General features: G+C 44.6%; 1 protein-coding gene across 1 annotated transcript in view; it reads left to right on the top strand.

Moving 5' to 3' along the window:
* plbd1b (phospholipase B domain containing 1b) overlaps positions 1 to 7,305 on the top strand; it is a gene marked incomplete at both ends in the record, with an annotated part of 35,591 nt that extends 28,286 nt beyond the window's left edge. The window contains 6 exon segments of the mRNA XM_084322977.1: positions 2,964 to 3,104; positions 4,912 to 5,039; positions 5,042 to 5,099; positions 5,256 to 5,280; positions 5,282 to 5,373; positions 7,133 to 7,305. Coding sequence (XP_084179103.1) covers positions 2,964 to 3,104; positions 4,912 to 5,039; positions 5,042 to 5,099; positions 5,256 to 5,280; positions 5,282 to 5,373; positions 7,133 to 7,305 — 617 coding nt within the window.
* Between the last annotated feature and the right edge of the window lie 7,695 nt (positions 7,306 to 15,000).

Here is a 15,000-nt window from a genome sequence, read left to right as displayed (position 1 = left end):
TAATTTCATAATCAAAAAGGTTAGATTAACCCAGAAAACTGAAAGTATCTGTAGTGATGGTAAATAGTCCATCACATAGACTCTCAGAGTGATGGAACAAGCAGCCATTCCAACCCCCCCCCAGGAAACCAAACACCTAGACATGTGACAGTTGAGCACAGCAAGAAGAGACCAAAAGCGGAAATGCCTCTGTGGTTCAGAGTAATGTGGTTGAATCTTTACAATAATAGATTCAGAAAATACAAGGTGTCGGTTTGGTAGATGGGATTTTGGGATGGCTCTTGTGAATTGAATAGTATTAACCTAAGAAGCACTGACTATACTGGGTTAATGTTTTCAACACAAGCACTATTAAGGCTGAAGTCATCAGACCTCATCATGTTGAAAATCACCAGGCGACACCTCTCATGACGACATTGTTTACTCAGTCACACACCACAGAAAAACGGTGACTCAGTAAAACCTAAAGACAGTTGCCTAATCAAGATAAGGTCACAGGAAATAATTGCAGTATATTAGTTTAGAATGAAAACAATGTTGGAATAATAAAACAAGAGTATAGTAACCTATTAGAAAAGTAACTTACAGAAGAACCAAATAGAAGGAATGTTAACATGATTGATTCATTCAAAGGAGGCCACAGTCCAAAAAGGAGGGGGCTACCCATGGCTGTTACACACACATATGACCAAGAAGACACCAAATGAGGACTGCCTGTGTTTAGATATTTGTGATTGGTGGAACTAGGCTAAGAAAAGTGAGGTCATGAAATCTATAAGTATTGGAACAGTAAGAGAGAGAGGGAGGCCAGCCGGACCCGCCACACACCGTTACCCAGGGGGTCTGAGTCTGGTCTCCACCACCACCACCGACCATGGTCTACTTTGTCCCTATGTGAGTAGAACTGTATATGGAATAATGTGATAACTAGAGTAAGATGCCTATCTTAGACCCAGGTTTTATCATGTGGTGACAAAGAGTACTATGGTCTTATTTCATTAACATAACATGACTAATATTTATGTACAATACTGTCTTTGATGTAAAAAGCCAACGAGGGCTATTGTGATTTACCTGCATCAAATCCTTTTGTACAATCATGTATTATGCTTGAAGTGTCCTGTGTGTAACCAATGCATTATTCCAATCTCGGCCCACGCTGCAATTAAATGAATATTGGACCATAGCTGCTGGTTGTCTGGCTGTACACACTTATTCTCTACTGGCTAAATTTGGGAGCTCAGATGAGGACCATGTTTTCTATCACACTGTGATCTTTCCCTTCCTCTAGTTAGCAACCTCACTACTGTGCTGTAATTAATGGATATTCATATAGGAATATACAACAAAAGCATTAACGTTGGCATGGTGTACCTTTCTGTGCATATTTATCCACAATCTATAGCTCAACATGAAAATATTCGCAATTAATCGTAAAGGTAGCAAAATAACAACGTTTATGTTTTCGTTCGCTGGGAAACTACACTGCTATTTGCGCTGCTGACTGACATCACCACAGCGTAGCCTCCTGCCTGTAGTCACAGACCTAGGATCAGATTTCCCTTACATTCCATAAGCTTAACAATTCGTACAATGGGAAAATAACTGACCCTGAATCTGTGGCTAGTATCTCTCTGCTCTGGTGATCATAACCATTCATCTCTAAAGCCAACCACCATTTTTAAAAGCAACAATCACGTTACCATATTTGTATTTATATTTTAAATCGTATAACGTTATTTCGCTGCATATTAAATCACTGTAAATACTAATGTAAATCATTGTTTCGTTGTACATATTGTGTATAGTTTATAACGTTATTGTTTTTTACATGTCGTTAGTAGCTAGCTAGCTTGCTAGCCGGCATTCCCGAAACTCATCTAACATGCCCCGATTTAAAATGGTTCTCTCCTCTTTGTATACTTTTGTCCTCATAAACAAAGTATTCTGCCAGGGAACTTATGGACACGACAGTAGTAGTAGTTATAAGGTTTTTGAGCTTGTAACGTTAACGTTAGTTAGCTATCGTGGTATCATGGGCCGTGACGTACGGTGTAGCTAGCTAGCTTGCTAGCCGGCATGATGCGTGTGCAGTGCTTGCCCCACAGGTCTGAGAAGAGGACCTGCAAATTTTACTCGTTCCCGAAACTCCTCTACATGCCCCGATTTAAATGGTTCACGACAGTAGACATAATGCTAACGTCTAGTACGTTTAGCGGGGTAACGGTAACGTTAGCTAGCTATCGTGGTATCAACGTGCCGTGACGTGTAGCTAGCTAGCTTGCTAGCCGGCATGATGCGTGTGCAGTGCTTGCCAACAGGTCTGAGAAGAGGACCTGCAAATTTTACTCGTTCCCGAAACTCCTCTACATTCCCGGATTTAAAATGGTTCAAGACAGTAGACATAATTCTAACGTCTAGTACGTTTAGCGGGGTAACGTTAACGTTAGCTAGCTAGCTTGGTATCAGCTGACCGTGATGGGGATTAGGCGACAGGCTGCCTACTGGTAAATGTAGTTATTTTTTTTACGACAAATTAAAAACCTTATAACTACCTTTATTTCAACCAAAAATGCTTAAACAATAATGTTAGTGGTAGAAGGGAACTCATTTTGTGCAAAAATGGAAAGCTTGCCAATGTTCATGCGGCAGAATTGTTACAATAGCCGATAATCCATTTTCCCAATGATAAATCCCTATACGGGTGGAACAACCAGTGACGTCAGACTACACCTCCCTATACTGATAAATAATGTAACAAGTGTTTAACAGACCTGTTCAAAGGTAAGGAGGTGAGGCTATTCAAGTGGGAAGGAAGTCAAGTCCATATTCAGTCCTAAACTGAGATTCATTGCAATTGTCGGAATTGCAGAACGCTGCTTTGAGGAAGAAGAAGAATCCATTCAGATAATCTGATCACTGTCCCAGAGCCCCTGCTGCTAACTATCCACCCTGTGCTCCAGGCACCTACAACAGCCAGTACATGGTGCTGGACCTGAGCAAGCTGTCTCTGGGTCGGAGCATCAGGGACGGAGCGCTGACCGTGGTCGAGCAGATCCCTGGGAAGGTGCTGCACTCAGACCAGACACAGGCCTTACGCAGAGGTAAGGTGCTGCACTCAGACCAGACACAGGCCTTACGCAGAGGTAAGGTGCTGCACTCAGACCAGACAGGCATTACGCAGAGGTAAGGTGCTGCACTCAGACCAGACACAGGCCTTACGCAGAGGTAAGGTGCTGCACTCAGACCAGACACAGGCCTTACGCAGAGGTAAGGGCATAGCAATGGAATATAATATAATAGAGCAATATGATAGAACAGAACAGAACAGAACAGAACAGAACAGGACAGGACAGGACAGGACAGGACAGGACAGGACAGGACAGGACAGGACAGGACAGGACAGGACAGGACAGGACAGGACAGGACAGGACAGGACAGGACAGGACAGGACAGGACAGGACAGGACAGGACACAGGACATAATAGAATAGAATAGAACAGAACAAGTTAGAGAATAGCATGTTAACTACTGTATGGGTGAGAACAGGATTACCACAGAGCACTGGCAGTGGGTGTAAAACAATAGAAGTAATCTATCCTTCACAAAACATGTGAAGGATAGATTATTTTGATCCATCAATCACGTTTGCAATAACGGTCTGTATCATGATTGCAGAGATGAAATTGTTGTAACATGAGATCTAGATTTGTGACCAGACGACACATTACAGATCTTATCTTGTGTTCCGTGACGCTCATCTATATATGAGTCCCTGTGATGGATAAGCATCCTGGTTTTCTGTCCTGATTTTATTATCATCTTTTTTTGGCTTCTCTGGTTCCTGCCTGGGTGTCCTCCTGCTTCAGAGTGACAACCAGACTATTGTTGTCTGACTCTCTGCTCTCGGGTTCTTAGGGAATTAGATGAGTTAGCGTCTTTACATGACGTGAGCAGAAATGTTTTTGTTCACTGTGATAGCTTACAGAAATTAATGTTGACTTGATGTGACTGCTGGGGAAGATTATTGCAGTTATTGCTGACTATATCTGGGGAGGCTCTCTGGGGGAATATGAGTTGTTTGTCTGCAGGGAGAAGACGTTGTTCATTTAAATATATACTTAAAAAAAATTCTGAAAGTATACTTTGTGTAGTATATTTTTCATGTATTCAGAAGGTATACTTGAAACCACTTAAAAAGTGTTAAAAGTTGTATTTAAGATGTGCTTAAATATATTGAAATTATGTATATTTGGTTACTTTTGCTTACCGGAGCAGTTTTTCTAAGTAATAATCTCAACCATTTTCATATTTATGAATGTCTATTTTGTCGGTCTCTACCTATACCGAGTTCATGAATGCTTTTACATTTACTCTTCTTGGCTGTTCTAAACAGTGGTGTCTGGTAGGACATTCCCGGGAAAATCAAATGGCACACAGGAAGTGATGCTTTTTATGTCACCAGCAACAACAACAATTTGTTTATCACCAATAGATGTTGCCAAAACAAACAGAAATTTGGATTTTGGTGGATTACCACTTTAAGTGGTAATCTATGAATTGAAAATGGGGGACCCTGATGTAAACAAGACAAACGTCTTTCTCTGGTCTGCATCCCCTTAACAATTGTGTGTATTGAGCCGTACTGTATTGTACCCATTCTGCAATCTGTTAAATAAAGTTTTCATTCATTCATTCATTCATTCATTCATTCATTCATTCATTCATTCATTCAAGTGTACTTATATTACATTTACAGCATATTAATGACTCATACTGTATCATGCGTGAACCATACTAAACATGTGCTTTGAATTAGTACCAAAAATACAGTGCAAGTATTCTCTCAGAAAAGCACATATGAGTAGATATATACATTTTACACACTTTTAATGTACTAAAAATATATAGGATACTGGCCATCCTACAACATACCGCTTCACGTTGACATCTACAACCTGAGCGGCTATGGCGCGATGTGGAGGAGACACGGAGAGGACTTCTCCTACGACCTCTGTCCCAGGGCCAAGATCCTCCGTATAGGGACCAGGCCAAGGTGTCAGACCTCAGCTCCCTCAAACACCTCATGAGATACAACAGTGAGTGCTGCTCAAAATAACATGGAGAGACTTCAATCTTGCAATGGTGTTTTTTCAGAAACAAAATTATATTTTTAGCAATGTTGTAATTTCTTTTTTTATAAAGAGTGTTTTAGGTTGTTGCATACTATGTGAATAATGATCATGTCATTCTAGACTACAAGAGGGACCCCTATACACTAACATCCATGTAAGACCATTTGTTGCCGTAACGACCTGAGGGAGAGGAGACCACACCCAGGAGGTTGCTATGACACCAAGGTCAGGGGTCACAGTGGACATATCAGAATCCTTTCATTCAATCAATTGATTGACATGTATTCCTGTGGGAGTAGAGGAAACCATCAATAGCATGGTGGTTAGAGAGAGTGTCTCATAATCCAAAGGTTCGATCCCCGCAACAGCCACTGTTTCCATTCCTGTCAAAGTACAAATACAGACCCTCACCTGCACCTTTATTTACACTGGTTATTTTTCTCATACTTTTATATTCAGAGTTAATATTGTTTACACTGTTTATTTCGCTCATGTTTTTATATTCAGATAAAATTGTATTGCCTATATTTATGTCTTTCTTTCTACTATTACCTGTACCTCCCCTCCCCCATGATGCTATGATGCCCACATTTCCCCAAGGGGATCAATAAAGGAATATCTTATCTTATCTTAAGTGTCCTTGAGCAAGGCACTGAACCCGCTACTTTCTCCATGGTGATACGAATGGCCCGTCCAGCATTCTGAACCCCTAGTGATGCATGTATGTGTCTCAGAGGGATGAGTGAAGAAATTAATTCTAAATTATACTGTGTCTAATATAGATACTGTGCACTAATATTTTATTAAAAATAAATAATAATTTAAATCGTTCAATAATTTTATGAATCATTTAATTTATTCATATAATAATAATAATAATAATAATAATAATAATAATAATAATAATAATAATAATAATAATAATAATAATAATAATAATAATAATAATAATAATAATAATAATAATAATAATAATAATAATAATAATAATAATAATAATAATAATAATAATAATAATAATAATAATAATAATAATAATAATAATAATAATAATAATAATAATAATAATAATAATAATAATAATAATAATAATAATAATAATAATAATAATAATAATAATAATAATAATAATAATAATAATAATAATAATAATAATAATAATAATAATAATAATAATAATAATAATAATAATAATAATAATAATAATAATAATAATAATAATAATAATAATAATAATAATAATAATAATAATAATAATAATAATAATAATAATAATAATAATAATAATAATAATAATAATAATAATATAATCATAAATAATAATCCAAAGGGCACCACAAACTCATGATGTGGTTTTAGCCTTTAACATGAGCTCTATCCATCTCCAATGCCCTGTAGCCAACTAGCTATACTTCTCCAGCTCCAGTCCCTGTCTTTAGATCTAATGGTGGTCAAAGAGAGATGTAGTCATGTAGATCTAGCCATTATATAGATTAACCGCAGGTTTCCGTTTACAAAGGTGTATCAGGCCACTGCAGGGACCTGCTTGACAGCTCTCAACATCAATGTGTTATTTGAGACATGCCACGTTGATAAACTCACTCGGATAATTTTTCTTCTCTCTCTCTCTCTCTTTTCTCTTTCTGTCTCTCGTTCACTCCCACGGACACCGCCCCCTCATTCTTTCACTGCTTTTAGATTAGATTAGATTAGATTAGTGAGATTAGATTAGATTAGATTCAAATGTGTTGTCATTATACGGCACAAGTACAGTACAATGAAAAGAAGTTTGGCATCCAACCAGAGTGCAAATGTACCAGTTAAGTAAAGTGCAATAGTAATGTTATATCCCTCTGTCCCTGCTTTACTCTCTCTCTCTCTCTCTCTCTCTCTCTCTCTCTCTCTCTCTCTCTCTCTCTCTCTCTCTCTCTCTCTCTCTCTCTCTCTCTCTCTCTCTCTCTCTCTCTCTCTCTCTCTCTCTCTCTCCACCTATACAGGTGACAGACAGATGGCTCGTCAGTTGCTGGCCGAGGCTATAAGCGGTCCCACCACACAGGGGGGGCTGCCTCCGTTCTCATGGCAACAGTTCGACCACACGGCCCACGCTGGTCTCCCACACACTTACAACTTCACCTTTGTTACCATGAGACCCTCTCTTCACCAGCCCTAAAGAGCCTAGGCCTGCGACAGGTAGAACGGGCACTCTTATCCCCAACCGGTAATTCTAACCCTGTTCTCCAAGAACCCTTGAGGTTCTTATTCACCTGTCTCATCTCTACCTGTCTATACCTATTGTTGTGGAAAGGTTGTTTGACACAGCAGGAGACGATATTTCCAATTGTAACAAATAGGTAATTTATTTAAGAAAAGAAGTTCGTTTAACAGCAAGAGCTATGGGTCAAAGATGATCGCCACAGCTTGAACAAAAACACTCTGTCCTGGAACCCTTTGCCTGTCCCTAAATCCCCTCTCAGTCCTGCCCCCATGACAGATATGATGACGTGTCACATCATGTCAGATCTGACATGACGTACATTAAGATGATACGTAGATTTAACATTGGAGAGAGAGAGAACATGAGGAGAGATAAGCAAGATATGATATCCACACACGATATGATGTAAAACATTAAGAACATGAAGAGAGAGTGAGATATGTGTGTTTGTGTGTGTGTGTGTGTATGTGTGTGTGTGTCTGTGTGTGTGTGCGTCTGTGTACAGACGTGTGTGTATTGTATGTGTGTATTGTGACACAGGGAATGTGTGTGTGTGTCGGTGTGTATGTCTGTGCGACTGTGTGTGTCTGTGTGTGTGTGCTGTGTCTGTGTGTGTGCTGTGTATGTGTGTAAGAGAGAAAAGACACAAGATTAGAACACACGATATGATGTACTGAAATGTCCATCTGCTATCTTGAGGCTGTTTTAAGAACATCAGCCAGACTGTCGCCCTAGTGTCTTTGAGCCCTGCTAGTTGACCTATATTAAACTAGTCAAGACTAACCCCTTTCCTACCTCCACCCTCGTATACACATTTTCCCCAACATTCCCCCATTTGGGGCTATCCCTAGTCCCACCCAAATCATATAACCAAGAAAATGTGAACGTCTAACTAAACAAGAAACCTTACTTCATTCACTGGACCCCTAACGGACCAACAAAGGCTGACTACCGTTCTCACAATAAACACAAAACCGCTCAAAACAAGAGTAATAATAAAACATCAAAAAAAAAAAAAAAAAAAAAAAAAAAAATACCCCAATTTATAATCCTAACCTGACAGACAAATCCCCCCAACCTCCACCGCTTACCAAATGAGCCACAGTTCCGGCCGGAAACCGCGACTCTCATCAGGGAAAGGAGAAGTTGACCGTCAGAACTAAACATAGAACATCCCTCCCAAAAAAAACGACATTGTCTCTTCCATAACATTGAGTCCCAGTGTCCATCGCTCAGCCCCCCTTCCATGCCCACGCCATAGTCTCCTCACCGTATTGCCAAAAGTCACATTTTGCCAATACAGCAACCACCACGCCACACCTCCAGTCCTCGTAGAAGCATGTCCCCATGCCTGGACGGGAGGCGCTGGTACCGACCTCACCACGTGTCCCCCCATCTTCGACGGGAGGTGCCCATCTTGCCCACTGCGTTAGCCCCCCCCTTTTGTCCCTCCAGTCCCCAGAACCGATCCCCCGACCACTTCTTCTCAATGCTTCCTCAGGCTCAGAACCGACACTCTGCCGATGCCCCTTCCCATTCCGGTTTGACCAGGACCACAAGTAAAATAAACAAAAAATAATAAAAAAAATAAAAAACAATGCAATGATTTTCAATGGTTGCAATCTCTATGCCGAAGGATCATTAGAAAATCAGACTAAAATTCCTAGTTAAAGGAATAAACCAACAAAACTGCGCTCAGACCATCCCCCGTCACTCTTAAAGGAAAGAACCAACAAAAAGAAAATGTCCCTACCTCACCATACCCCTAATCCTCTATCCCCTCGTCTCCCTCTAAGGCAGCATAAAGCTGAGGATATGGCCCGATTTGTGGCTCAATCTCTTTCTGTCCCACCATCAGCATTTGGCTCGTTACGTGTGAAGTTACCAGCCTACCCAAGAGAGGCATACCACAACAGAAAAGGAGAACCAATATCAACCCTGCCACCCCGATGGATATCCCCGTCTGCATCACTATGCTTCCCCACTGTCCCAATCTTTCCAACACCCCACTCCCCCACCATTCTTCATTCCGGCCAGAATTCCCCCTCAATTCCTCCCTCAAATCCTTCAGCTTAGCCATGGCCTCGGAGAACTTTCCCCCTGGCCCCACATTCGTCGGAATGAATGTGCAGCAGTACTGTCCAAACATGGAACAGACTCCACCCTTCTCCGCCATTAACCAGTTCAGAGCCTGTCTATTCTGCCACGCCACCGTACTGGTCGCGTGCATCTGGTCCCCCATTGCATCCAACGCCTCCTCGGTGTAATTGAGATACCGCTGCTGATTGTAAAACAAATAGTTGATCCACCCGGTGTTCTTATTGACCGATATCCATGGCAGAATAGACTCAAACCCTGCCGCAATCTCATTCTTAGCCATGAACTCGGCTGGAATGCCCCTTGGCTGTCCTATGCTGTCCAGATACACCCTTGGGTCTGCCTTGTAGCTACGCTTCGTTCGAGAGATAGGAGACTCAGAAGGTCCTTCCGTCACTGATAATGGTAGGACCACCATTGGCATGATCGCCTGAACCCGGGCACATCTACCTGACCAATCTAAAGGAAGTGTATTCCTCAACCTCCTACCGCCGCAGAGCCAGTATTGGTCCGCCAGTGCCATATCCTGGACATGAAAAGGGCAAGCTACAGGCCGTGGGTTGGTATCCACTCCCTTTAACACGACCCCGTGTCCACACTTTCCTTCTTTCGTACAGTTAGTCGTGATGCTCCAAATAGTAGTGCACCGCCCCTCTGCCACCTCCCCTACATCCCGGGTCCCCTCCTTTTGCAAGCACTCGAAATCCTTGGTCAGCCATAGTTTGACACCTCTGGGTATTGGCAACCCCGTCGCTACCCCCTGCACACGTACATCCAATTTCCTACACCGTTCCCGCATAGTGACATCCTTGAAATCCGTGACGTTTCCTGCCGCCTTAAAACGACTAGAGCCGAGAAACCCCAAACACTCTGCCTCGCACCAAGGGCGACTATTATGGGGCCCCTCCCATGCCTCTGCGTCCCTGTCACACTGAGCCCAACTGAACTTCGTGCCCTTCACCAGCAGCCTATCCGGACGTGCCTTGGAGCAGACATAACAATCCTCTATCTGATTCTGCGCGCTCGTGTACTGGACCCACTTAAACCACTCATTCCCTAAAGCCGCCCTATACATCGGGTCAGCCTCCGGGTCTTCCTCGTCATAGTCATAGTCGCCCCCATCTTGTTCCCCGGAAGGAAGCAAACCCCTCAACCTGGCCCAGAGTGAGCCCACTGAGTCCCTCAACGTTCCGGCTGTCCTCTGGAACATATCCTGTCCCCCCACCTCTTCCGACTCAGTGTCCTTGACCTCCCTTTTTCCCCTCACCCCTGTCCCCTGTGATTGGTTCGGGACAGGCTCAACTCTCCTATCTACCCCCACAACCCGATGCTCGTTAGTATAATGGTAAGTATCCCCGCCTGTAACGGGGGAATGGTCAAAATCAAAAACATGCCCTTGCGGTCCTACGGGAAACACCCCGTTTGGTTGTAGTCTTATCTTCTCCCCCCCTTCCTCGATGGAGGGAAAAGGGGGCGCCTGATTCTGAGCCTGGTCATGAAAGTCTGCTGGTACTTGAGCCTGAGCGGGACCCCGTGGGACTCCTACCCACTCAAACCCGTCATCCTCAAGGACGGGTCGACCGTGACGGTTCTTAATGACGTCGTTGTGCCCGGCCGACCGTCCGCACACTGCTGCCAACATCTGCGGGAGCATCAGCAGGCACTGCACCTTCCAGTTGCCGTCTCGGACCCTCCATGTCGGGTTCTGCATAACTGCGATCGATTGTATCCCCCAAGAGATCGCCGCTGGCCTTTATGCAGTGATTGAAGTGGAACCAGGTCGCTGATCCTTTGACTTGGACTGCCGTTCCAGTCGATCGGATCACCTCGTACGGGCCCTCTCTCCGGGGTGATGACCACTTTCTCTTGTGGACCTTTACGAAGACCAAGTCCCCAGGGATCAGTCTCGGTTTGGTGGCTTCCTTCTCCGCCTCCTTCTCCCCCTTTCTCTCCTTTCTCTGCTCCTGTCGAAACACAGCTTCATGTATTTTAGTCACTTGCTGAAGATATTTTTTCAGATCTTGCTCAAAAATATCTAATGCCGGGCCCCTAGCCAGGTGTCTAAATGGCGGTGCTGGCATGCTGCGGCCTGTAAGCATTTCATGCGGTGTTAGCTGTGTTTGGCGGTTTACGCTGCTTCTAATAGCCATCAGAGCAAGCGGCAAAGCATCAATCCAGTTAAGCTTAGTTTGCATACAGATTTTCAACAGTTTGTTTTTAATGACCAGATTGGCCCTTTCCACCTTCCCCTGCGACCCGGGACTATAGACACAGGAAAGGCGCTGTCTTATACCTAATTTCTGCATCAGCCCTTTAACCACCTTGTCGATGAACTCGCGGCCATTATCGCTTTGTAATATCGTGGGAATTCCAAATCTCGGAATGACCTCGCGACACAGGAACTTGATCACTGTGTCCGCGTTCTTGTGTTTAGATGGAATGGCCTCAATCCAGCGACTAAAGCAGTCCTCTACTACCAGGAGGTATCGTTTGCCCTGCACTGGCGTTATCATGTCTGTATAGTCCATAATCAGATGTCTGAATGGTCCCTCAGGGAGGGGTGTGTAAGCCGCCACTGTCGGTACTCCTTTGCGCACATTGCCCTGTAAGCATGTTAAACACCTGGCTAGTGTAACGTCAATTTGTGCCTGAAGCTTTGGGGACCAAAATCCCATTTTCGTGATTCGTTTCAGGGTCTCTGCTCTTCCACAGTGATCAACACCATGAGCCTCAGGTATCACTAAGGACAGAAGATCGATGGAGGCGACTATCAAACCGTTATGACTCCTCCACAGACCATCTGCCCCCCTTACAGCCCCCCTCTCCGTCCACGACTGTTTCTCGGCCTGCGTGGCTGAGTCCTGAAGATCACTCAAATTATCCTCAGTTACCTCAGTCGTCAGTTCGGCCGCAAACATCAGAACAGCCGTGGACGGCACCGCAGCCGCCGCCTTCGCGGCCTCGTCCGCCGCGTTGTTTCCCGTCGTCACAAAGGACAGGTCTTTTCTGTGTGCCTGGCACTTTACGATAGCAATGCTTTTGGGCAACTTTACAGCCTGAATAAGCGCCACAACCTGCTTGTGGTGAAGGATCGGTGAGCCGTCCGATTTCTTAAAGCCTCTTGCCTTCCAAATGGCCGCGAATAGGTGGCATACGCCATGCGCATACGCAGAGTCTGTAAAGATGTTAACCGTGCGATCTTTAGCTATTATGCATGCTTCTGTTAGTGCTATTAGTTCTGCAAGCTGGGCCGAACATGGTTGCATGCATTGTTCGGCCTTTCTTGTTAGTGTTTCTCCGTTAGGTTTGCACTGTACGACGGCGTATCCTGACCTTAAATTTTCCCCCTCCCGATAGCAGGACCCATCCACAAAAAGTGAGAGTTCTGCTATCGCGAGCGGGTCGACTCCCAAATCAGGACGGAGTTTCACGAAAGCCTGTACCTCCACCTCACACTCATGCGGTTGACCCTCGCTCGGGAGTGGTACCAGATCCGCCGGGTTACTGCCGTGGCATGTTTTTATCGTAACGTCCGAGTACTGCAGGAGCCTCATGTAAGCCTGTTGCCGTTGGCTGGTCAGAACAAATTTGCCTCTTTCAATCAAGTTTGCCAATTTGTGATGTGTCCAAATGCAAATGTCATATCCCATTGTCACGGCCGTTGCCTTCTCATACATCAAATGTGCTGCGGCCAGGGCCTGATAACAAGGTGGCAGACCCTGCTCTACCGGCGAAAGAGCTCTAGAGTAATATGCTATCGGTTGTTTTTTCCCACTCCCCCCCTGTGTTTGAGTCAGGACAGCTGTCGCATGCTGCGCTCTATGTGAGACGAATAGGTGGAAACACTTCTCATAATCCGGCAGCGCCAGGGCAGGGGCCTGTAACAACAGACGCTTAATGTTTATGAACGCGTCCTCCCCCTCCTCGGTCCATGTCAAGGGAGCGCGAAGCTTGTCTGTACCCGCCTCTTTTATCATCATCCTCAACGGCGCTGTCGCTATCGTATAGTCCTCCACCCACTCAGAGCTGTACCCAGTCATCCCTAAAAACGTCATCATCTGTCGGACCGTCAATGGCCTAGGTGCCTTGGATACAGCTTCGAGCTGCGTGGGTGAGATGCTTTTTATGCCCTTTTGAATGACGCGAGACAAGTACTCAACTTTTGGCTGGCAGTACTGCAGTTTTGAACGGGATGCCTTGTGGCCTCCCACGGCTAATCCACTCAAAACTTTGATGGAGTCCTCATGGCACTGCTGACGTGTATCCGAGCAGATTAGAATGTCATCTGCATACAGTAAAACCGTGCTGAGTAGTGTGTCGCACACTCCTTGCAAGTCTTCCTTGAGCGCCTTCGAGAAGTAATGCGGCGAGTGCGCGAACCCTTGTGGCAACCGGGTGTAAGAGTATTGTTTCCCCCTGTGGGTAAAAGCAAACAGATACTGAGACTCTTTTTCCAATGGAACACTGAAGAATGCCTGCGTGAGATCAATGACCGTATAGTACTGCGAGCTACTCGGGATGTTTGTCAGGAGGGTGTGTGGATTAGCGACTTCCGCCTCTGGTCCAGACACCACGTCGTTCACCGCCCTCAAATCGTGTACCAGTCTGTACCTAGCCCTGTCCGCCTTTAGCACTGGGTGGATAGGTGTATTACATCTGGATTTGAAAGGGACGAGCACTCCCCCCTTTAACAGTCCCTCAATCTGATGTGATATAGCTTCATCCGACTCTGGCTTCATTGTATACTGTCTGATAAAGGGTGGTCTACAACCCTTCTTTAACCTGACCTTCACTGGCTGTGCCGACAATATTAGACCCACATCTGTGTCGTGTTTTGACCACAACCGTTCCGGGGTGCGCGCCAACATGTCCTGTTCCAGCAAAGCATCCGCCTCTGGAATAACGCAAGGGTCTCCTGGTAATCTGATTACTTGCGGTTTTGCCAAAACTGAAAAGGAAATCATTATTTTTATGAAACTCCCATCTGCGCTGTTCCAAATTAGCGGAGATTCCGTGGAGACCCACCTTTGAGTCTCGGATTCCTGTATCATTGAACCTAGATGTTCGGATTCGTAACCAGGATTTATTCTCAGAGTGATGTGTGGGGCGGCGTCTCTTAGTCTATGTTGTTCCCGTAGATACTTACCCGTGTTAACCCTCAACGCCGCGCCCTGTCTCCCTACAATTATCGCAGATGAGTCAATCTGCACCTGCTCGGGCTGTCCCTGCAACCATGCCTTGTTCCTAACTAGGTCACTATTCGTCAAATATTGTAGTGTGCAATGTGCCTCCATGTTTGTTTGTCTAGACTGAGGCAGTTGGGTTTTCAGAAATGGCTCCCAGGGGGCACAGACCCTTTGCAGCTCTGCATCTATGTTGCCCAGCCAGAACACAGTGGCCTCTTTCTCCCCCGTCCCTTGTAGCATCATTTGGTACACGTCTTGTTCAATTTGAATCCCCTCAGGCGTACATAGGATTTTACAGCCTAGTTTACACATTGCATCTCGTCCCAAGAGATTGCGCGGGGTGCTGTCCGAAATTAATACAGGTATT

This window comes from Notolepis coatsorum (genome assembly GCF_963971535.1).
Source record: "Notolepis coatsorum genome assembly, chromosome: 10".
NCBI classification, from domain to species: domain Eukaryota; kingdom Metazoa; phylum Chordata; class Actinopteri; order Aulopiformes; family Paralepididae; genus Notolepis; species Notolepis coatsorum.
This window is presented reverse-complemented; position numbering and strand designations above follow the sequence as displayed.